This window comes from Schistocerca piceifrons, chromosome 3 (genome assembly GCF_021461385.2).
Source record: "Schistocerca piceifrons isolate TAMUIC-IGC-003096 chromosome 3, iqSchPice1.1, whole genome shotgun sequence".
NCBI classification, from domain to species: domain Eukaryota; kingdom Metazoa; phylum Arthropoda; class Insecta; order Orthoptera; family Acrididae; genus Schistocerca; species Schistocerca piceifrons.
In genome coordinates this window covers 734,196,920-734,224,563 of record NC_060140.1, presented here as the reverse complement: position 1 = coordinate 734,224,563, position 27,644 = coordinate 734,196,920, and the positions used below count along the sequence as shown (strand labels likewise).

Genomic DNA, 27,644 nt, shown 5'->3' with positions numbered 1-27,644 from the left:
ACAAGGGAGATAAAACTCAAGCACACGAGTCGCCAAGTCATGATTACTAATCCCTCAGTTGGAGGAGTACTAGCTAGCATTACTCAGCGAATTCCCCGTCCGTGACTGGACCTATTACCGAGGCCACGCGCTAACAGATAAACGGCAGAACAGATGCGGCTGTATCCAGACGCCTTCCGATTCTTCTCCCGGCGGAGTCGAGGTCCTAGGTGACAGCATACGCCTCTCGTGGCGTTGCCGTTCTTTAGCACATCTGAACAGGTGACGTCTCTACTCAAAACGTTTGTGAGCTAGAAATTTGCCTATATTCATTTGATCGTTTAACAATGCTCCACGTAAAATTTAAAAAGAAATCTTAGATTGTTGCGCGTCGTAGTCCACTTGACATAGAATCATCCAATATTCCTTTTTACATACCTTGGTGGTCTGGGACTAATACAGAGAGTAGCCATAATAAATATTCGATTCTTTCCCACGCGGCTGTTGAGAGAAAACTTCCAGAAACACGGCAGTGTCAGGGATTGTGCTTTAGTTATTCTTTTTCTCTGTAGCAGACCGGTAAAGTGCTTTTATGTAGTCCTTGCCTTTGTCTGCAGGTGCACGATTGGTTATTTCGCTATGAGGAGCTCTGTGACGCTATACCTGGTGCTGATGCTGGCAGCTCGAGCTACAAATTCTGCCAGGATTCTGGCCATCATCCCGACACCGTCCATCAGCCACCAGCTGCCTTTCCGACTGATAGCCCTCGAGCTCGCCAGAAGAGGCCACCAGGTCACACTCATCACAGCGGACCCCATAAGAGTAAGTAAACCTTTGGCTGTACAGAGAATATCACTGTCATAACAGGTAGAGAAGGAATCTATGACAAGGAATGTAGTTTTTATACAGCTTGGACGGCACTTTTCCTCACTGAAGGTTATTGTTCGGAGCAGCATGAATTCCACGAACAATCTGCAGAGTTATGTTGGCGAGAGATACCAGAAAGATCACTGTGCAGACATTTAAAACTCTGTAGACGTCACAATTGTAATTTAAATTTCTCGTCTGTTATAGCATACGCCGAAAAGGTTCATTTGATGAGTAATGGTCCTTGGTCGGCAATTACCTGATTTCTTTACAGCCTTAACTGCCGTTAAATTACGTAAAAATAGCGAAATCGTGGATTTATGCTCAAGGATCCAATGCATTTTTTCGACTTATCACTCTTTCCTTTTATCACATGACGTCATTAGACGGCAATATAACAGTGGCATGTATTGATCACGTTCCTCTCCTGGACTTCGGAACCTGGAGTCGTTTGCTATCGAGCTGCCGGCGATCCAATGTTTCCTCCCACTTTTAGGAGCACTAGAAGATCGACCCCGGTTTGATGATGCGATGCACTTTTGGGAAGCTGGGGCAGACGATAGCCTGTTACTGAGATACTGTAGCTGCTGTTATCAACTGAGATGTTATTATGCGACTCTGGATGGATGCCGTAATTTTATTGAGGGACAAATCCATCGTAAAGCCTTAGTCGCAGAACTGCCGGTGACCACTCGTTAAACTTGCAGAGGAAGGTGCTCTATAAACTCGTAGCACATGTGTCAGCTTAAGATTGCTCTATGAATTAAGCTACCGTCTTGTTACACAGCTTCGAAGTCTGCACATACTGAAACGAATGTCATAAAAAATATTCTTTCAGTTAAAAACTGAAGCAGTCTTTTGCTACAAGCGTGACTTTTACCGTCATTAAGCACGAGAGAAGACGTGCAGCTGTGTCTTAACCCCATGTAACGATACAGAAATGTTTAGGGAAATTTGTTTGCTTTTCAAACTGATTTTCAGCGTCAGACACCTAATAAAGCATGTAGATATGTTTAATGTATGCAGGTGTATCACTCAGACATCATATATTGTTACAATATTTCAAATTCCGTGCCAAAGATACTAGATGGTGCTTTTGAAATCTGTATGACGCTACTTATTTTGAGTTCAACCATTCTGTAGCAAATATGACATTATTTTTGTTACTGGAATTTCAATGCGGCTTAGTTGTTAATGAATAGTAAATCATAGATTAATTAAATTCCTTCAGATAAACTGTACACGTGTCTCTCAAGTCCAAAATTGAAGGATTTTTAGTTGCCATTGTGAACGGCAGTCATTGCAGTATCGCAGTGCCAGTCATTTGCATTATTGTTGTGCAAGATACTTTTAATACACTCCTGGAAATTGATATAAGAACACCGTGAATTCATTGTCCCAGGAAGGGGAAACTTTATTGACACATTCCTGGGGTCAGATACATTACATGATCACACTGACAGAACCACAGGCACATAGACACAGGCAACAGAGCATGCACAATGTCGGCACTAGTACAGTGTATATCCACCTTTCGCAGCAATGCAGGCTGCTATTCTCCCATGGAGACGATCGTAGAGATGCTGGGTGTAGTCCTGTGGAACGGCTTGCCATGCCATTTCCACCTGGCGCCTCAGTTGGACCAGCGTTCGTGCTGGACGTGCAGACCGCGTGAGACGACGCTTCATCCAGTCCCAAACATGCTCAATGGGGGACAGATCCGGAGATCTTGCTGGCCAGGGTAGTTGACTTACACCTTCTAGAGCACGTTGGGTGGCACGGGATACATGCGGACGTGCATTGTCCTGTTGGAACAGCAAGTTCCCTTGCCGGTTTAGGAATGGTAGAACGATGGGTTCGATGACGGTTTGGATGTACCGTGCACTATTCAGTGTCCCCTCGACGATCACCAGTGGTGTACGGTCAGTGTAGGAGATCGTTCCCCACACCATGATGCCGGGTGTTGGCCCTGTGTGCCTCGGTCGTATGCAGTCCTGATTGTGGCGCTCACCTGTACGGCGCCAAACACGCATACGACCATCATTGGCACCAAGGCAGAAGCGACTCTCATCGCTGAAGACGACACGTCTCCATTCGTCCCTCCATTCACGCCTGTCGCGACACCACTGGAGGCGGGCTGCACGATGTTGGGGCGTGAGCGGAAGACGGCCTAACGGTGTGTGGGACCGTAGCCCAGCTTCATGGAGACGGTTGCGAATGGTCCTCGCCGATACCCCAGGAGCAACAGTGTCCCTAATGTGCTGGGAAGTGGCGGTGCGGTCCCCTACGGCACTGCGTAGGATCCTACGGTCTTGGAGTGCATCCGTGCGTCGCTGCGGTCCGGTCCCAGGTCGACGGGCACGTGCACCTTCCGCCGACCACTGGCGACAACATCGACGTACTGTGGAGACCTCACGCCCCACGTGTTGAGCAATTCGGCGGTACGTCCACCCGGCCTCCCGCATGCCTACTATACGCCCTCGCTCAAAGTCCGTCAACTGCACATACGGTTCACGTCCACGCTGTCGCGGCATGCTACCAGTGTTAAAGACTGCAATGGAGCTCCGTATGCCACGGCAAACTGGCTGACACTGACGGCGGCGGTGCACAAATGCTGCGCAGCTAGCGCCATTCGAAGGCCAACACCGCGGTTCCTGGTGTGTCCGCTGTGCCGTGCGTGTGATCATTGCTTGTACAGCCCTCTCGCAGTGTCCGGAGCAAGTATGGTGGGTCTGACACACCGGTGTCAATGTGTTCTTTTTTCCATTTCCAGGAGTGTACATTACTATATTAATTTCATTTCATACTGTTCGCTACATTATACAAAGGCATTTCCATTGGTTTTAATACATGTCTATCAAGCAGTTACATTCACGCATATTTTTAGCTTTTACTTCCTTATGTATTGATTTATTTCCACTACCAAATCTAGGGCTCCTACATCTAACTAGGTACAGTACATTTTCCAATTTACACTCATTACGATAAGCACGGACACATGAGGAACGTGATAAAAAAGCGAGTAATGAAACTATAGGAGAAGAAACTGGCGTGACTGTGTGAAAAATGAAAAGAAGAAGAAGCGTAACTGGAAGAAGATAGGAGTTGCCTCCCACGTGACAGTGTTGTGGAGACATTTTTCAGTACACTCGTCCACACACGACACGTGTCTCTCTATAAACTGTCTGATTTTGAGCTACTGCTGTGGCCAGCAATGTCCTCAAGTCTGACCCTGACAAAACGTGCTTGACAAGATCAGACATCAAATCCATCCTGGTGTCAGTATCCAGGCCAGCTTGGCTCAGGGGAGAATATAACTGATTTACGACATTATACCTAACAGGATCATACATCCGGGCCAGAGGGACTGCGACATATCACTGATAAATGGGATTGTTGTATGACTTACCGAAATACGTATCCTCATAAAGAATTAGGATATCTGTCTGTTAATTATTGTTGAGTGTGCTCCCTGCCGCCGTTGGATAAGCAGCTGCAGCAGCAAGTCGTATACTCCTAGCTCACTCATTTGTTACATAGTTTAATTCTTAATTTCTTTGCGTGTTTTTGGTACTTGCATTGTTTAATTCATAAATTTCGGGCGTATTATAGTATTTGAGAGTGTAGCATCGCGTTTTAGTACCTGAATAGTGTAAATTCGCGTAGTCTCCTTCCGCCGCCGAGCAGTGTCAGCAGTGCGCAAGTAGCAGCATTACCGCATTTACTAGGCAATCTTGTATTTTAATAACCGTTTAAATTTTGTCGATTCGTTTGCGCTCGCTGTAGATTAGTTCAGATGTTCTTTTCAAAACAGTTTTTAGCATGGATAGGGACTGCAACTGCTGTGTTCGGATGCAATCTGAGTTGGCATCCCTTCGCTCCCAGCTTCAGGCAGTGTTGGCTTCGGTCAGCTTGAGGCTGTTGCCAATGGGCATCACTGTGGGGGTCCGGATGGGGGTTTGTCGGGGACGGCCAGCTCGTCCCATGCATCCCATGATCGGACTACGACTGTGGTTGCCCGGGATACTGCCCGCATTGAGGCTGATCCCTCACCTGTGGTAGAGTGGGAGGTCGTCTCAAGGTGTGGCAGGGGGCGAAAGACATTCCGGAGGGCTGAACGGAAAGCCTCTCCAGTTTGTCTGACGAACCGGTTTCAGGCTCTGTCTCAGGCTGATACTGATATTCGGCCTGGCATGGCTGCTTGTCCAGTTCCAGAGGTTGCCCCTCAGTCTGCAAGATCCGGGCAGTCGCAGAGGGTGGGCTTACTGGTAGTTGGGAGCTCCAACGTCAGGCGCGTAATGGGGCCCCTTAAGGAAATGGCAGCAAGAGAGGGGAAGAAAACCAATGTGCACTCCGTGTGCATACCGGGGGGAGTCATTCCAGATGTGGAAAGGGTCCTTCCGGATGCCATGAAGGGTACAGGGTGCACCCATCTGCAGGTGGTCGCTCATGTCGGCACCAATGATGTGTGTCGCTATGGATCGGAGGAAATCCTCTCTGGCTTCCGGCGGCTATCTGATTTGAAGACTGCCAGTCTCGCTAGCGGGATGGAAGCAGAGCTCACCATCTGCAGCATCGTCGACAGGACTGACTGCGGACCTTTGGTACAGAGCCGAGTGGAGGGTCTGAATCAGAGGCTGAGACGGTTCTGCGACCGTGTGGGCTGCAGATTCCTCGACTTCCGCCATAGGGTGGTGGGGTTTCGGGTTCCGCTGGATAGGTCAGGAGTCCACTACACGCAACAAGCGGCTACACGGGTAGCAGGGGTTGTGTGGCGTGGGCTGGGCAGTTTTTTAGGTTAGATGGCCTCGGGCAAGTACAGAAAGGGCAACAGCCTCAACGGGTGCGGGGCAAAGTCAGGACATGCAGGGACCAAGCAGCAATCGGTATTGTAATTGTCAACTGTCGAAGCTGCGTTGGTAAAGTACCAGAACTTCAAGCGCTGATAGAAAGCACCGAAGCTGAAATCGTTATAGGTACAGAAAGCTGGCTTAAGCCAGAGATAAATTCTGCCGAAATTTTTACAAAGGTACAGACGGTGTTTAGAAAGGATAGATTGCATGCAACCGGTGGTGGAGTGTTCGTCGCTGTTAGTAGTAGTTTATCCTGTAGTGAAGTAGAAGTGGATAGTTCCTGTGAATTATTATGGGTGGAGGTTACACTCAACAACCGAACTAGGTTAATAATTGGCTCCTTTTACCGACCTCCCGACTCAGCAGCATTAGTGGCAGAACAACTGAGAGAAAATTTGGAATTCATTTCACATAAATTTTCTCAGCATGTTATAGTCTTAGGTGGAGATTTCAATTTACCAGATATAGACTGGGACACTCAGATGTTTAGGACGGGTGGTAGGGACAGAGCATCGAGTGACGTTATACTGAGTGCACTATCCGAAAATTACCTCGAGCAATTAAACAGAGAACCGACTCGTGGAGATAACATCTTGGACCTACTGATAACAAACAGACCCGAACTTTTCGACTCTGTATGTACAGAACAGGGAATCAGTGATCATAAGGCCGTTGCAGCATCCCTGAATACGGAAGTTAATAAGAACATAAAAAAAGGGACGAAGGTTTATCTGTTTAGCAAGGCAGATTTCAGGCTACCTAACAGATCAAAACGAAAATTTCTGTTCCGACACTGACAATGTTGAGTGTTTATGGAAAAAGTTCAAGGCAATCGTAAAATGCGTTTTAGACAGGTACGTGCCGAGTAAAACTGTGAGGGACGGGAAAAACCCACCGTGGTACAACAACAAAGTTAGGAAACTACTGCGAAAGCAAAGAGAGCTCCACTCCAAGTTTAAACGCAGCCAAAACCTCTCAGACAAACAGAAGCTAAACGATGTCAAAGTTAGCGTAAGGATGGCTATGCGTGAAGCGTTCAGTGAATTCGAAAGTAAAATTCTATGTACCGACTTGACAGAAAATCCTAGGAAGTTCTGGTCTTACGTTAAATCAGTAAGTGGCTCGAAACAGCATATCCAGACACTACGGGATGATGATGGCATCGAAACAGAGGATGACACTCGTAAAGCTGAAGTACTAAACACCTTTTTCCAAAGCTGTTTCACAGAGGAAGACCGCACTGCAGTTCCTTCTCTAAATCCTCGCACAAACGAAAAAATGGCTGACATCGAAATAAGTGTCCAAGGAATAGAAAAGCAACTGGAATCACTCAATAGAGGAAAGTCCACTGGACCTGACATGATACCAATTCGATTCTACACAGAGTATGCGAAAGAACTTGCCCCCCTTCTAACAGCCGTGTACCGCAAGTCTCTAGAGGAACGGAGGGTTCCAAATGATTGGAAAAGAGCACAGATAGTCCCAGTCTTCAAGAAGGGTCGTCGAGCAGATGCGCAAAACTATAGACCTATATCTCTGACGTCGATCTGTTGTAGAATTTTAGAACATGTTTTTTGCTCGAGTATCATGTCGTTTTTGGAAACCCAGAATCTACTATGTAGAAATCAACATGGATTCCGGAAACAGCGATCGTGTGAGACCCAACTCGCTTTATTTGATCATGAGACCCAGAAAATATTAGATACAGGCTCCCAGGTAGATGCTATTTTTGTTGACTTCCGGAAGGCGTTCGATACAGTTCCGCACTGTCGCCTGATAAACAAAGTAAGAGCCTACGGAATATCAGACCAGCTGTGTGGCTGGATTGAAGAGTTTTTAGCAAACAGAACACAGCATGTTGTTATCAATGGAGAGACGTCTACAGACGTTAAAGTAACCTCTGGCGTGCCACAGGGGAGTGTTATGGGACCATTGCTTTTCACAATATATATAAATGACCTAGTAGATAGTGTCGGAAGTTCCATGCGGCTTTTCGCGGATGATGCTGTAGTATACAGAGAAGTTGCAGCATTAGAAAATTGTAGCGAAATGCAGGAAGATCAGCAGCGGATAGGCACTTGGTGCAGGGTGTAGCAACTGACCCTTAACATAGACAAATGTAATGTATTGCGAATACATAGAAAGAAGGATCCTTTACTGTATGATTATATGATAGCGGAACAAACACTGGTAGCAGTTACATCTGTAAAATATCTGGGAGTATGCGTGCGTAACGATTTGAAGTGGAATGATCATATAAAATTAATTGTTGGTAAGGCGGGTACCAGGTTGAGATTCATTGGGAGAGTGCTTAGAAAATGTAGTCCATCAACAAAGGAGGTGGCTTACAAAACACTCGTTCGACCTATACTTGAGTATTGCTCATCAGTGTGGGATCCGTACCAGATCGGTTTGACGGAGGAGATAGAGAAGATCCAAAGAAGAGCGGCACGTTTCGTCACAGGGTTATTTGGTAACCGTGATAGCGTTCCCGGAGATGTTTAATAAACTCAAGTGGCAGACTCTGCAAGAGAGACGCTCTGCATTGCGCTGTAGCTTGCTCGCCAGGTTTCGAGAGGGTGCGTTTCTGGATGAGGTATCGAATATATTGCTTCCCCCTACTTATACCTCCCGAGGAGATCACGAATGTAAAATTAGAGAGATTAGAGCGCGCACGGAGGCTTTCAGACAGTCGTTCTTCCCGCGAACCATACGCGACTGGAACAGGAAAGGGAGGTAATGACAGTGGCACGTAAAGTGCCGTCCACCACACACCGTTGGTTGGCTTGCGGAGTATAAATGTAGATGTAGATGTAGATGTAGAACGATGCACATACCCAAAGTAAAACAGGAACTGATGAGCCAAAACATTACTACCACCTGCTTAATAGCTTGTTTGTCCGTCTTTGGAACGAAATACATCACTGATTCTGCGTATCGGGGATCGGATTGTTTGTTAGTAGGTTTGCGGAGATGTGTGGCATTAGATGTCTGTTCACAGGTCATGTAATGCGCGTAAATAACGGGCTGCCGATTTGCGTACGCGATGATGGCACCCGATAGCGACCCAGATGGGTTCGATAGGATTTACTTAAGAACGAATTTCGCTGCCGAGACATCAACGTGAGTTCACTATAACATTCCTCAAACTACTGTAACACGGTTCCTTGATATCCCGGATACTGGCATCGGGATGGATTTGGGGTCTGAGCTGGTCCCACATGTTTTATCAGGGTCAGTTTTGGGAGTATTGCTGGCCACGTTAGTATCTCAAACTCACACAGACAGTTCGTAGAGACGCGCGTCGGGTGTGGACGAGACATGGACAATTCTACTGTTTAAAGATGGCATCGCTGTCGGGGAAAACACCATACACGAATGGATGCAGGTGGTTCAGGCCAGCAGCGTGTCTTCGATTAGTACCACAGGTCCCTTGCAAGAACATGAGAATGTTTCCCGTAGCATAATACTGCTCCCACCAGCCTGCGTCAGTGACTTTCTGCACGTTACGAGCCACCATTCACCTCGATGACGGCGTTTGTGCAGACGACCATGAACCTAATGTAGCAAAAATGTGATTCACCCAAAGAGCCGACAAGTTTCCATTGATCGGCGGTTAAATTTCGATGGTTCCGTTCCCAATGAAATCGTGATTGACGATGTCGTTGGGTTAACATGTGAACACGTAGGGGTGGTCTGCAGTGGAGCTCCTACCAACCGATCCCTTCTTCTGGTCAAGTTGTGCCACAAACTTCTCTTCTCCCCAATCCTATTCAATACTTCCTCATTAGTTACGTTATCTACCCACCTAATCTTCAGCATTCTTCTGTAGCACCAAATTTCGAAAGCTTCTATTCTCTTCTTGTCCAAACTATTTACCCTCCATACATGGCTACACTCCATACAAATACTTTCAGAAATGACTTCCTGACACTTAAATCTATACTCGATGTTAACAAATTTCTCTTCTTCAGAAACGCTTTCCTTGCCATTGCCAGTCTACATTTTATATCCTCTCTACTTCGACGATCATCAGTTATTTTGCTCCCCAAATAGCAAAACTCCTTTACTACTTTAAGTGTCTCATTTCCTAATCTAATACCCTCAACATCACCCGACTTAATTCGACTACATTCCATTATCCTCGTTTTGTTTTTGTTGATGTTCGTCTCACATCCTCCCTTCAAGACACCATCCATTCCCTTCAACTGCTCTTCCAAGTCCTTTGCTGTCTCTGACAGAATTACAATGTCATCAGCGAACCTCAAAGTTTTTATTTCTTCTCCATGGATTTTAATACCTACTCCTAATTTTTCTTTTGTTTCCTTTACTGCTTCCTCAATATACAGATTGAATAACATCTGGGAGAGGCTACAACCCTGTATTACTCCCTTCCCAACCAATGCTTCCCTTTCATGTCCCTCGACTCTTATAACTGCCATCTGGTTTATGTACAAATTGTAAATAGCCTTTCGCTCCCTGTATTTTACTCCTGCCACCTTTAGAATATGAAAGAGAGTATTCCAGTCAATGTTGTCAAAAGCTTTCTCTGAGTCTACAAATGCTAGAAACGTAGGTTTGCCTTTCCTTAATCTTTCTTCTAAGATAAGTCGTAGGGTCAGTATTGCCTCACGTGTTCCAGTATTTCTACGGAATCCAAACTGATCTTCCCCGAGGTCGGCTTCTACTACTTTTTCCATTCGTCTGTAAAGAATTCGTGTTAGTATTTTGCAGCTGTGGCTTATTAAACTGATTGTTCGGTAATTTTCACATCTGTCAACACCTGCTTTCTTTGGGATTGGAATTATTATATTCTTCTTGAAGTCTGAGGGTATTTCGCCTGTTTCATACATCTTGCTCACCAGATGGTAGAGCTTTGTCAGGACTGGCTCTCCCAGGGCCGTCAGTAGTTCCAATGGAATGTTGTCTACTCCGGAAGCCTTCTTTCGACTCAGGTCTTTCAGTGCTCTGTCAAACTCTTCACGCAGTATTGTATCTCACATTTCATCTTCATCTACATCCTCTTCCATTTCCACAATATTGTCCTCAAGTACATCGCCCTTGTATAGACCCTCTATATACTCCTTCCACCTTTCTGCTTTCCCTTCTTTGCTTAGAACTGGGTTTCCATCTGAGCTCTTGATGTTCATACAAGTGGTTCTCTTATCTCCAAAGGTCTCTTTAATTTTCCTGTAGGCAGTATCTATCTTACCCCTAGTGAGATAAGCCTCTACATCCTTACATTTGTCCTCTAGCCATCCCTGCTTAGCCATTTTGCACTTCCTGTCGATCTCATTTTGAGACGTTTGTATTCCTTTTTGCCTGCTTCATTTACTGCATTTTTATATTTTCTCCTTTCATCAATTAAATTCAATATTTCTTCTGTTACCCAAAGATTTCTACTAGCCCTCGTGTTTTTACCTACTTGATCCTCTGCTGCCTTCAATACCTCATCCCTCAAAGCTACCCATTCTTCTTCTACTGTATTTGTTTCCCTCATTCCTGTCAATTGTTCCCTTATGCTCTCCCTGAAACTCTGTACAACCTCTGGTTCTTTCAGTTTATCCAGGTCCCATCTCCTTAAATTCCCACCTTTTTGCAGTTTCTTCAGTTTTATTCTACAGGTCATAACCAATAGATTGTGGTCAGAGTCCACATCTGCCCCTGGAAACGTCTTACAATTTAAAACCTGGTTCCTAAATCTCTGTCTTACCATTATATAATCTATCTGATACCTTTTAGTATCTCCAGGGTTCTTCCATGTATACAACCTTCTATCATGATTCTTAAACCAAGTGTTAGGTATGATTAAGTTGTGCTCTGTGCAGAATTCTACCAGGCGGCTTCCTCTTTCATTTCTTAGCCCCATGCATGGGGTAACACTGACCAACCCCTTTCTGCGATGTGTTCAGAATTCTCAGACTTGTGTGGGGCCGAGCGTTATCTTGTTGCAGCGAACATCTCCTGGGTTGCTGTGGTGCCGAATTCGCCGGAAGCGCGTCTTTTGTTAATGTGTTGACATATGCTTCTGAATTAGTGGCACCGTCTGTTGGCATCACATCAATGATAATCACATCTTCACAGTTCCAAAATGTGGTGATCATGACCTTATTGGCGGTAGCAGTTGCTGCAACATGTCAGGTGTGACAGCCATGGTGGTCTCCCCGACCGCTGAAAATCGTGGAGCTGCGTCGAACCGCCACCTAATAACCTCACCCTCCGCCCCCAGCGACTAACTGTACTTCTGTCGACAAGCAGATGCTCCATAGACTTTGCACAATCATTTGTGAATATTCCCCAAATTTCTTTCTCTGCAGTGAGAAATTCAATGTCGGCACATTTCTTGTGGCCTACATCGGCTACAGTTGCCATTTTGAAACTGTCCTGCAGCTACACTATCAGTCAGATGTGACGGAAACTTGGCGAGCTCACTCAGAAGACTTCAAATAATACATAAATAACGTTTCGCATTCTTAGCTTTGTTTTTGGCTGAGAAAAAAGTGCAGTACATTACTTTCTGGGCAACCCTCGTAAATATTTGTGAGGATACATATTTGCCGGCCGGAGTGGCCGTGCGGTTCTAGGCGCTACAGTCTCGAGCCGAGCGACCGCTACGGTTGCAGGTTCGAATCCTGTCTCGGGCATGGATGTGTGTGATGTCCTTAGGTTAGTTAGGTTTACGTATTTCTAAGTTCTAGTCGACTGATGACCTCAGAAGTCGCATAGTGCTCAGGGCCATTTGAACCATTTTTTTGATACATATTTCTGTAACGGTCCAAAATAACAAAAGTGCACAGTGCGACGTTTGTTTATAAGATTGCGTTTCAAAATGATTGTAACGTTAAAAATCATCTGGAGGAAAGGTATCTTACTATAATTTCCCTATTCCCAATTATCGCCGCACTTGCTTAAACATGAGACATATGGCCGATGTTCTGCTCCTATTGCCTGCTCTTATTAATTCTAATAAGTATGAATAGATTGTTTAGGATCTTAAATAAGTTTAAAATAAACGGAAGTTCAGTATGTATGCTTCAACACATACAACACTTAGAAAACATTACTACGTTTCTGTATATTACTTTGTTGCTTTAGGTGTGCTTCATGGCCTACATTAAATATATTAAATAATTAATTATTATATTATTAACAGGTTTCTAGAATATATTATCTGGTTATCGCTTTTTGTTAGTAAGAAACTGTTTAGTTCATTCCTAGTGTAGTTACAAAGAAGTAGGAAGAATAATTACGGTTAAACCCCGTCGCAGACGGTGTCGTTATAGACAGGACAGAAACTCAGATTTGGGAACGAAAGAAAAGGAAATTAGCTGTGTTATTTTCAATGGGACCATCAGAGGATTTGCTTTCAGTGATTTATGGAAACCACGGAAAGCTTAGATCAGGATGGCTAGAGCGACATTTGAACTTCTGTCCACCAGAATACGAGCTCAGTATCATACCATTGTCTCAGCCACCTGTTCGGGTCATGTGGTTGCAGTACGTAATCAGCGTACCTCAGGGGATGAAAGATATACAGCTGATCATCAACGAATATCTGAGCACTTCAGTATGATGCATTGTCAATCATCAAACTGTTCACGATATTCCTCTAACGGAAATGGCAACGACTTTCTTTCGAAATGACCGTGCGATGAAAAATAATGCTGCAAGCAGAAGCGTAATTCATCTGTGAAGGACATATTCGCCACTTAGGGTGTCTCGATGCCACTGGCACTACGCTAGACAGCACCATTACTTACAGGGTGTTTCAAAAATGACCGGTATATTTGAAACGGCAATAAAAACTAAACGAGCAGCGATAGAAATACACCGTTTGTTGCAATATGCTTGGGACAACAGTACATTTTCAGGCGGACAAACTTTCGAAATTACAGTAGTTACAATTTTCAACAACAGATGGCGCTGCAAGTGATGTGAAAGATATAGAAGACAACGCAGTCTGTGGGTGCGCCATTCTGTACGTCGTCTTTCTGCTGTAAGCGTGTGCTGTTCACAACGTGCAAGTGTGCTGTAGACAACATGGTTTATTCCTTAGAACAGAGGATTTTTCTGGTGTTGGAATTCCACCGCCTAGAACACAGTGTTGTTGCAACAAGACGAAGTTTTCAACGGAGGTTTAATGTAACCAAAGGACCGAAAAGCGATACAATAAAGGATCTGTTTGAAAAATTTCAACGGACTGGGAACGTGACGGATGAACGTGCTGGAAAGGTAGGGCGACCGCGTACGGCAACCACAGAGGGCAATGCGCAGCTAGTGCACCAGGCGATCCAACAGCGGCCTCGGGTTTCCGTTCGCCGTGTTGCAGCTGCGGTCCAAATGACGCCAACGTCCACGTATCATCTCATGCGCCAGAGTTTACACCTCTATCCATACAAAATTCAAATGCGGCAACCCTTCAGCGCCACTACCATTGCTGCACGAGAGACATTCGCTAATGATATAGTGCACAGGATTGATGACGGCGATATGCATGTGGGCAGCATTTGGTTTACTGACGAAGCTTATTTTTACCTGGACGGCTTCGTCAATAAACAGAACTGGCGCATATGGGGAACCGAAAAGCCCCATGTTGTAGTCCCATCGTCCCTGCATCCTCAAAAAGTACTGGTCTGGGCCGCCATTTCTTCCAAAGGAATCACTGGCCCATTTTTCAGATCCGAAACGATTACTGCATCACGCTATCTGGACATTCTTCGTGAATTTGTGGCGGTACAAACTGCCTTAGACGACACTGCGAACACCTCGTGGTTTATGCAAGATGGTGCCCGGCCACATCGCACGGCCGACGTCTTTAATTTCCTGAATGAATACTTCGATGATCGTGTGATTGCTTTGGGCTATCCGAAACATACAGGAGGCGGCGTGGATTGGCCTCCCTATTCGCCAGACATGAACCCCTGTGACTTCTTTCTGTGGGGACACTTGAAAGACCAGGTGTACCGCCAGAATCCAGAAACAATTGAACAGCTGAAGCAGTACATCTCATCTGCATGTGAAGCCATTCCGCCAGACACGTTGTCAAAGGTTTCGGGTAATTTCATTCAGAGACTACGCCATATTATTGCTACGCATGGTGGATATGTGGAAAATATCGTACTATAAAGTTTCCCAGACCGCAGCGCCATCTGTTGTTGAAAATTGTAACTACTGTAATTTCGAAAGTTTGTCTGCCTGAAAATGTACTGTTGTCCCAAGCATATTGCAACAAACGGTGTATTTCTATCGCTGCTCGTTTAGTTTTTACTGCCGTTTCAAATATACCGGTCATTTTTGAAACACCCTGTAACTTCCGTGAACTGCACAAGCACTGCTGTGTGTATGGCATCCAGCGCTAAACTTTCAAGTAGTTGTAAGTTCTGCAGACAGTTGATTAACGGTCTCAAAAGCGGAGGAGATATGTGGCACTGTTGGCTGAAGGGAGGGTGCCGTGAGGATGTAAATATCAGTACCGGCACCTATCCATCTTCCCTTGAATAGTAACAAGGAAACAGCTAAGCTTAGTATCCCCATCCCGCAATTACTATCAACAACGCTACATGCTGTCACTCCATGAAACAACGCAGAGAAGTTTTGAGGCGCTACAGTCTGATGATCAGGGAGATTTACGCCACCGCCTCTGTTCCTCTTGCTTGGGACATACAGGTACCGAAATTTCATATACCACCAAGACTCGAAATATCTAACTCCAGAGTACCACCAAACAAGCTTGCATCGGGAAGCGCAGCTAAAGGGGCAGGTTCCGTCACTTTGTAGCTCATTCCATGCTTCTTAGACAGTTCTCTGGGTTCGAACTGTTTCTAGGCACCCGAGGAGTCCACGTTACAAAATAGAGTCTAAATGACGACCGTGACACCTTACAGTGTAAATCTCACCAAGAGACTACTCTCTGCTCGCAACGAAAATGAAAATACGACTCAGTAACTGCCAGTCTGCTGCTCTACTTACCGTTGTCTTTAAATCAGTAACCTGCTCGAAGTAGGGTACAGGTCATTTTACGGAGATATAAAAAAGCACTTTCAAAATGCTATGATTACGGGTGATAACTTTCCCTTGTTCTTGCTTTTCCTTACCTTAGCTCAACTTTTAGGCATTAGAATGTAATTCATTATTGTTCTTGTTACATATTTCTTCCATTAGAAAAATATCCAGAATTACACAGAAATTGATCTGTCGGCAACATACGAATACTGGAAGACATCATTTGACTTTGTATCAATGGCAGACAAAAGCCCAATGGAAGTGATGAGTGCCTGGACTCCTGCAGGAAAGGCGATTTGCGAGATCCAGTTAGAGTCCCAACAGATTAAGGATTTCCTTCGGTAATTATGATGTTTGAATTGAATGATATATTTTGCGTTCTCAAAATTTCAGTGCTGAGATAATATGACCTCTTAACTTTGTTCGCAGGTCCCAACAATCTTTCGACGTAATAATCATAGAAAAGTTAATGTATTATTGCTATTATGGCTTGATTCATCTCCTGGGATACCCACCAACAATTGGCTTCGTGTCTCTGGGCGCTCCCGCTGCAGTACTGGATTCTTTTGGGAATCCCAACAACCCGGCATACTCTCCCGATGTCATGCTTGGGTATACAGACCACATGTCCTTCTGGCAAAGGCTGTATAACGCCTACATTATAGCACGATATACTTACATAATGAACTATGAAGTGATACCATCGCAAAATGAGCTCGTTAGGAAGTATTTTGGTCCCGGTATCCCCCATATATACGAAATCGACAGAAACTTCAGCCTCCTTCTTGCAGACAACCACTTCAGCGTCAACTATCCGCGACCGCTGCTGCCTAATATCATCGAGTTGACGGGACTGCATCTGGAGAAAGAGCAGAAGCCACTTCCTAGGGTAAGTAGAAAAATCTACTTTCGCTAATTCATGACAAATAATTTCGCCTTGAACTTACTAGTGTGCCACTATAGGGTGCAAAGAATTCTCCGATAATTATTTGATTACTTTTTGATAATTGAGCTTTTATTGATTGACACACGTAATTCATGACACAGCACACAGACCCTTGGTCCACTGAATCTGTTGAGTAAATTGTATGCTGTTCGTTAAAATATTGTCACGCGCTTCACTGAACGCTCAGTGTGTGACAACAGGTTGCGTGTATGAAGCATGCATAAAGATGTTTTCTGTCAGAAGGAGATGACGAGCAGAATTGTGTCAGTTGTCGATAAAGCCATATTTGTAGGAACTCACAAGATCGCGAATAACGTCAGACTGATTTAAGGACAGTTAGTCAAGCACACGTCCACAGTTAAAGACGTTATTGTGAGGAAAGTGATGAAGTAACTTCATTATGAATTTGCAAGACCTGATAGGAAACATATTCTACAATGAAATCGTCATTCTGTGAGAATCTAGACTTTATAGGTGAAATTCAATGAAAAAGATCTCTTCTCGTTGTCAGCCGCCTAACAGTCTTATTTTAAAGGAAATTTTTTACACGTTCCCTACATCTCCCAACTGAAAATTCGTTCAGAAAGATTTTGTGTCTCTGCGACAGTATAACCTAGAAAAACATCAAAAACTACGGTTAGATATGTAGGTCACCTTTCATGCACCTGCATGAAGTGTCAGGCGGACCAATCACATGTCTCCTGTGGTAGCTGCCCTGGTGCCTGGTGGGAGACATGATAGGGGAAAAGGGCAGGGGGGGGGGGGGGGAGGGACAGATAACGAGATTAGCACATCATTTCCTGCAGCCTGTGTTTTCTAAAGTGACCGATGTCCATCTACAAAGTTGGTCCACAAAACATTAGGCAGTGGCCCTCCCTCTGCCCACCGCTCACGGAGCCTTTCAGCACATGGTTGGACATTAGGCTGGGCAAGGAAATAAAGCTGGACAATTGTTTGCCACGAGCCCATGGTCTCCGCTCCAAGCATTCTCTGTTAGCCCCATCTCAACTTCAATGCACCGTGTCTACTTACACAAGCAAACTCATCACCCTGTTAAGGAAGGGAAATGATGCTACATGGACAAGTGTGCTACCACTCACTGTTGACCAAGATCTTGAACAAACTCAGTGTAACACACACGGTTATCATCCTCCAATTGTACATCCGATCTCAAATTACAGAAAAAGATTTGAAAAATTACCTGCCATTGTTCATCGTACCCTATCGTTAAATTTCGTATAACTAATAGACTTGTACCATACTGAAAACTCCATTGCTGAAGTTTCAGTTACTCTTAATTCCAAAGGGAACCATTTTTATCTGTTTTTATGGCCACCATTTAGCAACAACAACATATTAAAAGCAATGTAACTGAATTTGAATTTGGGTAATATTCCTATTTAGGTAACATATACAGTGCTGTCCATCTGTCAAATATATGAAAATAAATGTCTGTAAACTGCAGTTGCACTTCATTCGTTCAATCAACCACCGCAAAATGGCGACACATGTATACCGACAACAAACAAAGGTCCTAATGCAGTAGGTACAACACACACGATGTCTGTTGTATTGTGCAGTTCATAGATAGGTCAACGTATCGTTTTTCCATGAAAAACGAGTTATCATTATCGAACAGTGTTTTGCTGATCATCTACAGGCAACGTGTTGTAGACATGTCTCGTGGGAAATATCCAGATGCCTCAGTCATGAACGGTTCCACAGTAACGAAATTAATCGCCGTTTCCAGGAATATGGAACAGTTGCAGGCAAGCAGATAACGGGTAGACCGGTTATTTTCAAACTGGCTATGGCTAGTGAAAGGATGTTTCGTTCTTCTTCGAAAAGCTTGAGGAGACTGTCTGTCCAGTTCAGGGTTCATCTGTTGGAGATGAAGATGCGAAAGCTTAAGTTTTTGTTCGTAGTGCGCAGAAATTGAAGGCCACGGATTGAGATGTCTCCTGTACTGTGGGTTCCATTGTTTCAGACATTTGTTTATACCTACGCAACAGCAGAGCTGGACTACACTTCCTTAACTGATGAGACACGATTTCTTCTTACAAAGAAATATCACTAACTACACCTCTTATTTAACGAAGAAGAAAGCACACTAGCAAGAGACTATCCTCAAGAACCTGTCTGGCACGAAAATTTCGGCCATAATTCTGATAGTACCAAGCTATGACCTTCTGAAAATATAGTCTGGGAACTACGCGTGTACCATTAGTTTGTCATGCATTCCACCATAGTGCAGGCCCGCTTAATGTCTGAGCGTGAAGTACTGTATAGGTCAGGGAGGAAGAGTTTCTTTTCTTTTTTCTAGGCCATCAGTCTTCTGACTGGATTGATGCGAATTACTCTCCTGTGTCATCCACTTCATCTTAATAACAACTCCAACCTACGTCCTTAACTACTTGATGGAAGTTAATCCCTGATATCTTAACAGATGTGCTATCATGCTATCTCTTCTTCTTATCAGAGTTTTCAATATATTCCGTTCCTCACCGGTTCTCTGGAAAAGCTCTTCATTCCTCACATTATTAGTCCACCTAATTTTTAACATTCTTCTGTAGCACCACATCTCAAATGCTTCAATTATCTTCTGTTGCGATTTCTCCACAGCCTACGTCTCACTACTATACAATGCTGTGCTCAAAACGTATATTCTCAGAAATTTTTTCCTCAACTTAAGGCCTATGTTTGATACCAGTAGACTTCTCTTGGCGCAGAGTGTCATTTTTGCCAGTGCTGGTCCGCTCTTTATGTCCTCCTTGCTCCGTCCGTCATCGGCTATTCTGCTCCCTAGGTAACAGAATTCCTTAATTTCATCTAATTCGTTATCATATTTTCTGTTAATTTTCTTGCTGTCCTCGTTTCTGCAACTTCTCATTACTTTTGTCTTTCTTCGATTTACCTTCTGCCCATATCCTGAACTCAGTAGCCTGTTCCTTCTATTCAACAGGATCTTTCATTCATCTTCAGTTTCACTTGGGATAGCAATGTCACCAGCGAATCTTACCATTGATATACTTGCACACTGAATTTTAATCACACTCTTGAACCGTTATTTTATTTCCGCCACTGGTTGTTCGCTGCATAGATTGAATGTCAGGGGTGAAAGACTACGTCCTTGTCTAACACTCTTTGTCGTCCGTTCTTGGTATTCCACTCTTTTTGTTATCTCTTGGTTCTTGAATATGTTGTCCGTATTTTCCTATAGCTTATCCCTATTTTTCTCGTGATTTCTAATAACTTGCACCATTTTACATTGCGGAACGCTTTCTCCATGTCGACAGATCATATGAACATGCCTTGATTTTTCTTCAGTCTTGCTTCTTTTATGAACTGCTATGTCAGAACTGCCTCTCTGGTGCCTTTACCTTCCCCAAGGCCAAACTGATCGTCATCCACAGATTCGCAATTTTCTTTTCCAGTTTTCTGTATGTTATTGTCAGCAACTGGGACGCATAAGCTGTTATGCTGATTGTGCAATAATTCTTGAAATCTTCGCAAGTGTCCGGATGATGTTTTCACGGAAGTTTGATGGCATACCGCCAGTCTGATACATACTACACGCCAACGTGTGCAATCGTTATGTTGCGGCTTCCCTTCTGCCTTATTTGATTTTAAGTCTTCCAAAGTTCTTCTAAATCCTGATGTTAATACTGGATCATTTAACTCTTCAATATCGACTGCTCTTTCCTGTTCTATCAGCTCATCAGGTAAGTTCTGGCTCTCACTGAGGCCCTCAATTTACTCCTTCCACCTATTCGCTTTCTCTGCTGCATTCAACAGTGTAATTCCCGTACCATTCTTAGTGTCACCGCCGTTACTTTTAGTTTCACAGTAGATTGTTTTGACTTTTCTGCATACCGAGTCAGTCCTTCCCGTAGAGGCCTGTGAGATATTATTTTGAAGTTGGTTACATGCTTTTATTAGCTGTGTCAATGTGCAGTTTCTGACCTTTACATGGTGACAGAGATTTCTCCGTTATATCGCGATTCATAAATACAGTGTAAGTGAATGAAATGAATGGATGTGTGATTAAAGAAGTAACATAGCACTATTTAATTATTAACATCGCTGTTGTGCGTTATTTTCTTTGAATTTTAAATCTGACGCTGTTAAACTGAACTACATTTGCCGAAGATGCACTATTCTTCAACGTGATTGGCATGATTAAATGGTAATGAAGAAGTCCCAAACTTCGTTTTGTAATGTTTCTTCAGTTTCTTAGCTTTACTCGTTTTGATTTGAGGTACATATATAGATTGTTAAAATGATATTGAACGTACATGTGCATGAGTTTGACATATTTCATTCTGTTATGACTTCCCATTTTTTTTGTGCATAAGATAAAATGTGTTCTCGAAAAATATTTCTCAAATCACGGTTATCAGATATAGCTATCTTGCCCCTCCTCTTCCCTAGCCTTTGAAATCTCGTGAATAGGAGGGCACTGGTTGTCACTCCACTGTACAGTATTTCGCACTCGGTCATTAGGAGGTTAAAATGGGCCGAAGCGAGTGACAAGCAAACAATGCACGCGAAAGTTTAAAAGTTGTACTTTCAGAAGGCCATAACTGAGTACTGTAAAAAAATATGGCACAAATTTTCCGACACGGTCAATTTCTGGGGCTGATAACCATGCATGTGTGCTTTTTTTCGCTTTATATTATGAGATCGTGCTGGTTACGTTTCTTTGTTAGTAGATACATGAGTAGACAAAACACTTGAATTTGATCATCCGAAAAAACACTATTATTTCGTGAAAACACCTTGTGCTGTTAGAAAACAGGAGTGTACTGCGCTGCATCGCATCGTCAAACAGTGGGCCCTACTTTCTTTGAAACTACAATGAACAGTGTCGTGTATGAGGACATAATTACACTGTATATTTTGCTCATTCTGGAAAATGAAAATTGCTATTGGCTGCAGTGTGGAAGCGCCACATGTCATATTTCTACCTGACGTTTGCGAATTTTCAGTCTCCTTGTATATTTTTATAGATAAAAATATAACTATTAAAGCTGATGATCATTTATTTAAATGTTAGTAGTTGCTGCAAATGTAATGGAAAAATGATATACTCAAAATTACATCGTTTACATATCTAGTTAACAATGCTAAATGTTAAGACAAGCTTATCGAATCATGAATATTTAACTGTGTGTAATTTAGAAAACCAAAGCAAATTTTGAATATAATTACTTATCTGCAAACATGAAAAGTATAGAAATGAATTACAAAAATCACATGAAAAACCGCAGGTCACAATATTCAATAAAGGCGATGATCTTTATGATGTGGTACCTTACATGTAACCTATGACAAACAAACTACACAGAATAAAAGAAACAAATATTTAAAAATACTATGTCTGAAGTTTTTAATTCCATCAGTAACACTGAATTGCTTGAGGGGTACTGGTATTGGTACAAAGTAGTAAAAGCAATCAACAACATGGGAAAGAGGGGTACTGGCATTGCTAGAAAGTAGTAAGAGCAAACAACAATATACTAAAAACTATCAAGCGACTTATATACAAATAAAATTAGTTTTAGTGTCTTCTATAACACATAGAAATTGACGAAGATAAGTTTTTGTATGAGACTTAGCATAGTAAATAGTAATCAACTGGAGACACTGTAACTTATTTAAGGAACATCAACAGAGATAACGATGTGTGGCTAAACCATCGATGAAACGAGTAATATTTAAAGGAATTAGCAGAGCTGCACTCACCAGAGAAAGTCCTGGTGACAATACTAATGCAGTATGGTGGGCATTCTACCTGTTACAGAGAACTGCAACTTTAATTATTTACACATCTACCGTTAGTGTGAACCTATAGGAAGTTACATTTACGTCCAACCCACTTCTGCTGGATGCTTCAATTTTTTTATGTCAGGCATTGTATAAAGTTATGTTTTACAAATTTTCTGAAGTCGAAAGTATACAGATTTGTAATCCGTTCAGAAAACGATGCTGAATGCTGCACTTCAAATAAAGAAGTGAAGCAACGATCTACTGTCGAAGAAGCAAAGTTTCTGAGGTGGAAATCTTGATTAACAGTACACGATCACGTTACAAATGAGGATTTCGTAATTTATATGGTCAGTGCCAAATGTGGACAAGAGGAGAGAAAGCCTTCTAAAATGGCACGGAGTTATTCTTGGAGGACATACAACAGCGGGAAAGATTGTATTTAGTTTGAGAGTAAATTTAAACAGGCAGTAACATGATCTAGGGAGCGATGGCTTGAAACTCTGCTTGAAGATTACAATCCTGCACACTGATCAGTCAGAAGATTGGACAAAATGGTGACAGAGAATCGAAACAGTGGACACCGCCGGCATGTGGGACAAATGCTAAGGAAGAAGAAGAAGTCATGTCCATTGGCATGCACTCGATCCAGCCAACTACACTGAACAAAAATACAGGAAAATACGTTTAGTGTGGCTATGAAGCCAAGCATAAATAAAATTGTTAACTTGGGCAAAGTCACAGACTCCCAGGTTTGTTACGAGTGTTGTTCAAAATTTACGAGGAAATGTGAAATTATATCAAAGGTGTTTTATAAATCTTTTGGCTATCTATATTTATGAGTAGAGTGAAATCATTTTGTTGGAAGGATGTAGGTACCAATTTATTTTAACGGTTGCATTGCGTCTGATGGCTGATTCTGGGATTGAAGTTCCAATAACCTAATGTCTTTCGCTGACTTTTATTCATGAATGGCGTACACACAATATCTAAGAGCTGTCATGTTGTCTCGTTCTTTGGTCATTCCAGACAAATGTGTAATAATAATAATAACACATGTGTCTCATTTGAACTGGCTTTTAGGCAGCTCTACAGCCAGCTTGGGTAAGGAAGTGGGAGGTCTGGCAGAACATCTTCGCATCTTTTTAAGCTTCTCAGCAGTTTGAGAGTAAAATGAAACAGGCAGTAACATGATCTAGGGAGCGATGGCTTGAAACTCTGCTTGAAGATTAAAATCCTGCACACTGATCAGTCAGAAGATTGGACAAAATTGTGACAGAGATTCGAAACAGTGGACACCGCCGGCATGTGGGGCAAATGGAAATAGGCGCGTAAGCACACATGGAATTTGTGATAAACGTAATCTCTTCTTTTCCCACCTCAGACATGTACTGGTGAGACAAGTAGTGAAACTTTAATTTATGGCTAAATATTTAGTGATTTAAAATGAGTTAGCTATAGAAAATCATGTGGTGAGAAACTAAGGTATGCTTGATAGCTGGTAACACTAAAAGCTTTACGTGTAAATGTTTAAATGTTCTCAGTTGTCACTAAGAAAATGTGTGTAAGCACACCACATCAGTTCATATCCTCAACTTATGAGTAGTTCTTATTCTTAACTTTCAAACTACACAGGAACTTTTCCAGCTTATTGGGGACTAACATTTCTGGGAAAAGAATGTAGCAATAACATTGAAATACCCGTAGACTCAATGATGTAAGTGATATTACCAGCCTTTAACCTTTAGAAGAAGGTACATTGTGATGAAAATAATTTGACATCCAGTTTACAGTTGTTACAAGTGTTCGGTACAGTGTTTATTGTGCTTAAGAACGAAAGTAATTTACGATACATCTCATTAAAAATGAGTATCTTGGATAGTTTTCTATTTTTGTAGCACATTCTCTAAGTTATCAATTTGTCTATATAATGTAGTTACTCCCATGGAGCTATTTATTTTGCAGGATATCCAAAATTTCCTTGATGGTGCAACAGATGGTGTGATTTACTTCAGTCTCGGCAGCAATGTGAAAAGTATTGCATTGCCAGAGCATAAGAGGCGAGCGTTCCTCGAAGCTTTCGCGCAGCTGCCTCAGCGGGTGCTCTGGAAGTGGGAGGTGGACAGCCTGCCTGGACAGCCGGAGAACGTCATGATAGTCAAGTGGCTGCCCCAGCAGGACGTCTTGGGTAAGCTTCTGTACACTGTAGGATTCCTGTGCGAAGAGCTCTGTACAGACCACCTCTATTACCTCTCTTTCCGCTTTTTCAGCGCATCCAAACATTCGTCTGTTCATCACTCAGGGAGGACTCCAGAGCATGAATGAAGCAAGTTACTTCGCAGTGCCTCTGATTGGCATTCCTTTCATAGGAGATCAAGAGCACAATGTGGCTAAAATGGTGCAGGCAGGAATTGGGTACCGTCTGTCATTCAAAGATGTCACTACCGATACCGTTCTGAAAGCAATTCACACAGTTCTTGGAAATGATAGGTAAGTTAACATATTTTCATTTTGATGAGAAATATTAAAATTTCATTTGTGTTATCAAGTTAACAAACTGATATTTTTCCCCAGTATTTCTCGACCTGAGCTGTAGCTTACTTCCAGAGATTTTTATGTTGTCAAACAGTTCAGCCTTAAATTCATTCGATTTCATTAGCAGAGTAATGACAAATTCTGAATGTACTTCTATGTGACGTTTCGTTGCTATAGAAATACAAAGGACAATTTCTACGTAAGAAATATAATTCTATATACAGATTGATCTCTAGCGGTTGTAATTTGCTTCCTCTTTCTGAACCTTAATCTGACTCCAGTCAATTACACTACGGGGCTTTAAAATTGCTGCACCACGAAGATGACGTGCTACAGACGAGAAATTTAACCGATAGGAAGAAGATGCTGTGATATGCAAATGATTAGCTTTTCAGACCATTCACACAAGATTGGCGCCGGTGGCGACACCTACAACGTGCTGACATGAGGAAAGTTTCCAACCGATTTCTCATACACAAACAGCAATTGACCGGCGTTGCCTGGTGTAACGTTGTTGTGATGCCTCGGGTAAGGAGGAGAAATGCGTTTTCGACTTTGACAAAGGTTTGATTGTAGCCTATCGCGATTGCGGTTTATCGTATCGCGACATTGCTGCTCGCGTTGGTCGAGATCCAATGACTGTTAGCAGAATATGGAATCGGTGGGTTCAGGAGGGTAATACGGAACGCCGTGCTGGATCCCAACGGCCTCGTATCACTAGCAGTCGAGATGACAGGCATCTTATCCGCATAGCTGTAACGGATCGTGCAGCCACGTCTCGATCCCTGAATCGACAGATGGGGACGTTTGCGAGACAACAACTATCTGCACGAACAGTTCGCCGACGTTTGCAGCAGCATGGACTATCAGCTCGGAGACCATGGCTGCAGTTACGCTTGACGCTGCATCACAGACAGGAGCGCCTGCGATGGTGTACTCAACGACGAACCTGGGTGCACGAATGGCAAAACGTCATTTTTTCGGATGAATCAGGTTCTGTTTACAGCATCATGATGTTTGCATCCATGTTTGGCGACATCGCGGTGAACGCACATTGGAAGCGTGTATTCGTCATCGCCATACTGGCGTATCACCCGGCGTGATGGTATGGGGTGCCATTGGTTACACGTCTCGGTCACCTCTTGTTCGCTTGACGGCACTTTGAACAGTGGACGTTACATTTCAGATTTGTTACGACCCTTGTCTCTACCCTTCATTCGATCCCTGCGAAACCGTACATTTCAGCATGATAATGTACGACCGCATGTTGCAGGTCCTGTACGGGCCTTTCTGGATACAGAAAATGTTCGACTGCTGCCCTGGCCAGCACATTCTCCAGATCTCTCACCAATTGAAAACGTCTGGTCAATGGTGGCCGAGCAACTGGCTCGTCACAATACGCCAGTCACAACTCTTGATGAACTGCGGTATCGTGTTGAAGCTGCATGGGCAGCTGTACGTGTACACGCCATCCAAGCTCTGTTTGACTCAATGCCGAGGCGAATCAAGGCCGTTATTACGGCCAGAGGTGGTTGTTCTGGGTACTGATTCCTCAGGATCTATGCACCCACATTGCGTGAAAATGTACTCACATGTCAGTTCTAGTGTAATATATTTGTCCAATGAATACCAGTTTATCATCTGCATTTCTTCTTGGTGTAGCAATTTTAATTGCCAGTAGTGTATGTTTCGCGTCACTTTTACACATATTTTCGTAATACATATTAATATTTTTTCTTTTAAACTTAGTTCCTGTTTGATTAACTGTGTTTCATTATTTTTTCTTGCACTCAACTTCTGCAGTAACTTCTAATTATTACTTGCACCCTACGATTATTTCCCTCTTTTTCGCACAGCTACCGAGAGAACATGAAGCGACTCTCAGCAGTATTCCGTGAGCACCAAGAGAGGTCCCTGGACAGTGCTGTGTGGTGGATCGAGTACGTGATACGTCACAACGGTGCTCCGCACATGCGCAGTGCAGCCCTCGACCTGAGCTGGTGGCAGGTGCTGCTGCTGGATGTCATCGGATTCGTTGTTGCAGTGGCGTCCGTGGTGGTCTATTTGCTGTACAAGACGGCCTGCTATTGCAAGAGATTCGTGGCTCTTAAACTGAAGGAGAAGACTTTGTGAAACTAATTTTGGAGGAATCTCATATATTCGTACCATAGATTTTGACTACAGCCAATGTGGAGAGATAGGCTTCAACTAAACTTCTATGGCACGGTGCATATGATGTTTTATTGTCCGCTCCCGGTAGCTGAGTGATCAGCGCGACGTACTGTCAATCCTAAGGTGGCCGGGTTCGATTCCCGGCTGGATCGTAGATTTTCTCCGGTCAGGGACTGGATGTTGTTTGTCCTAATCATCATCATTTCATCCCTATCGACGCCAAAGTGGTGTCAAATCGAAAGACATGCACCAGGCGAGCGGTCTACCCGGCGGGAGGCTCTCGTCACACGCCATTATTTTATTATATTAACTTTTGTTTTCACGTGATACTCCGATAAAAAGTATTCATTCCTGCTGTGCAGGTGACTAGTATGTGACTCTTTGTATTTATTGAAATACTGAATGTATTATTTACAAAATAAAAATCTTTTGTTGCGTGTATTTGTTTGAGTGGATTTTGCCGTGTTACACATTGCTGAGAATAGAAACACACAGTATTTAAGTCACTGGTGCCTAAACTATTC

At 43.3% G+C, this 27,644-nt stretch overlaps 1 protein-coding gene across 1 annotated transcript; it reads left to right on the top strand.

Annotated features, from left to right (window-relative positions):
• Window positions 1–161: 161 nt before the first annotated feature.
• Window positions 162–27,317, top strand: LOC124788212 (UDP-glucosyltransferase 2-like). Its single transcript, XM_047255391.1, has 7 exons — window positions 162–261; window positions 597–801; window positions 15,861–16,042; window positions 16,131–16,590; window positions 24,379–24,601; window positions 24,684–24,903; window positions 26,805–27,317. Exons 2-7 carry the CDS (start codon window positions 619–621, stop codon window positions 27,079–27,081), a joined length of 1,545 nt encoding a protein of 514 aa, XP_047111347.1. The 5' UTR covers window positions 162–261; window positions 597–618; the 3' UTR covers window positions 27,082–27,317.
• Window positions 27,318–27,644: the final 327 nt, after the last annotated feature.

What these genes read in the sequence shown, in the direction of transcription:
- LOC124788212 (XM_047255391.1), top strand. Translation starts at nt 619, where the DNA reads ATGAGGAGCTCTGTGACGCTATACCTGGTGCTGATGCTGGCAGCTCGA. An exon ending in CAGATTAAGGATTTCCTTCG is followed by an intron (nt 16,043 to 16,130) that starts GTAATTATGATG and finishes CTTTGTTCGCAG; the next exon opens with GTCCCAACAATCTTTCGACG. An exon ending in AGCAGAAGCCACTTCCTAGG is followed by an intron (nt 16,591 to 24,378) that starts GTAAGTAGAAAA and finishes TTTATTTTGCAG; the next exon opens with GATATCCAAAATTTCCTTGA.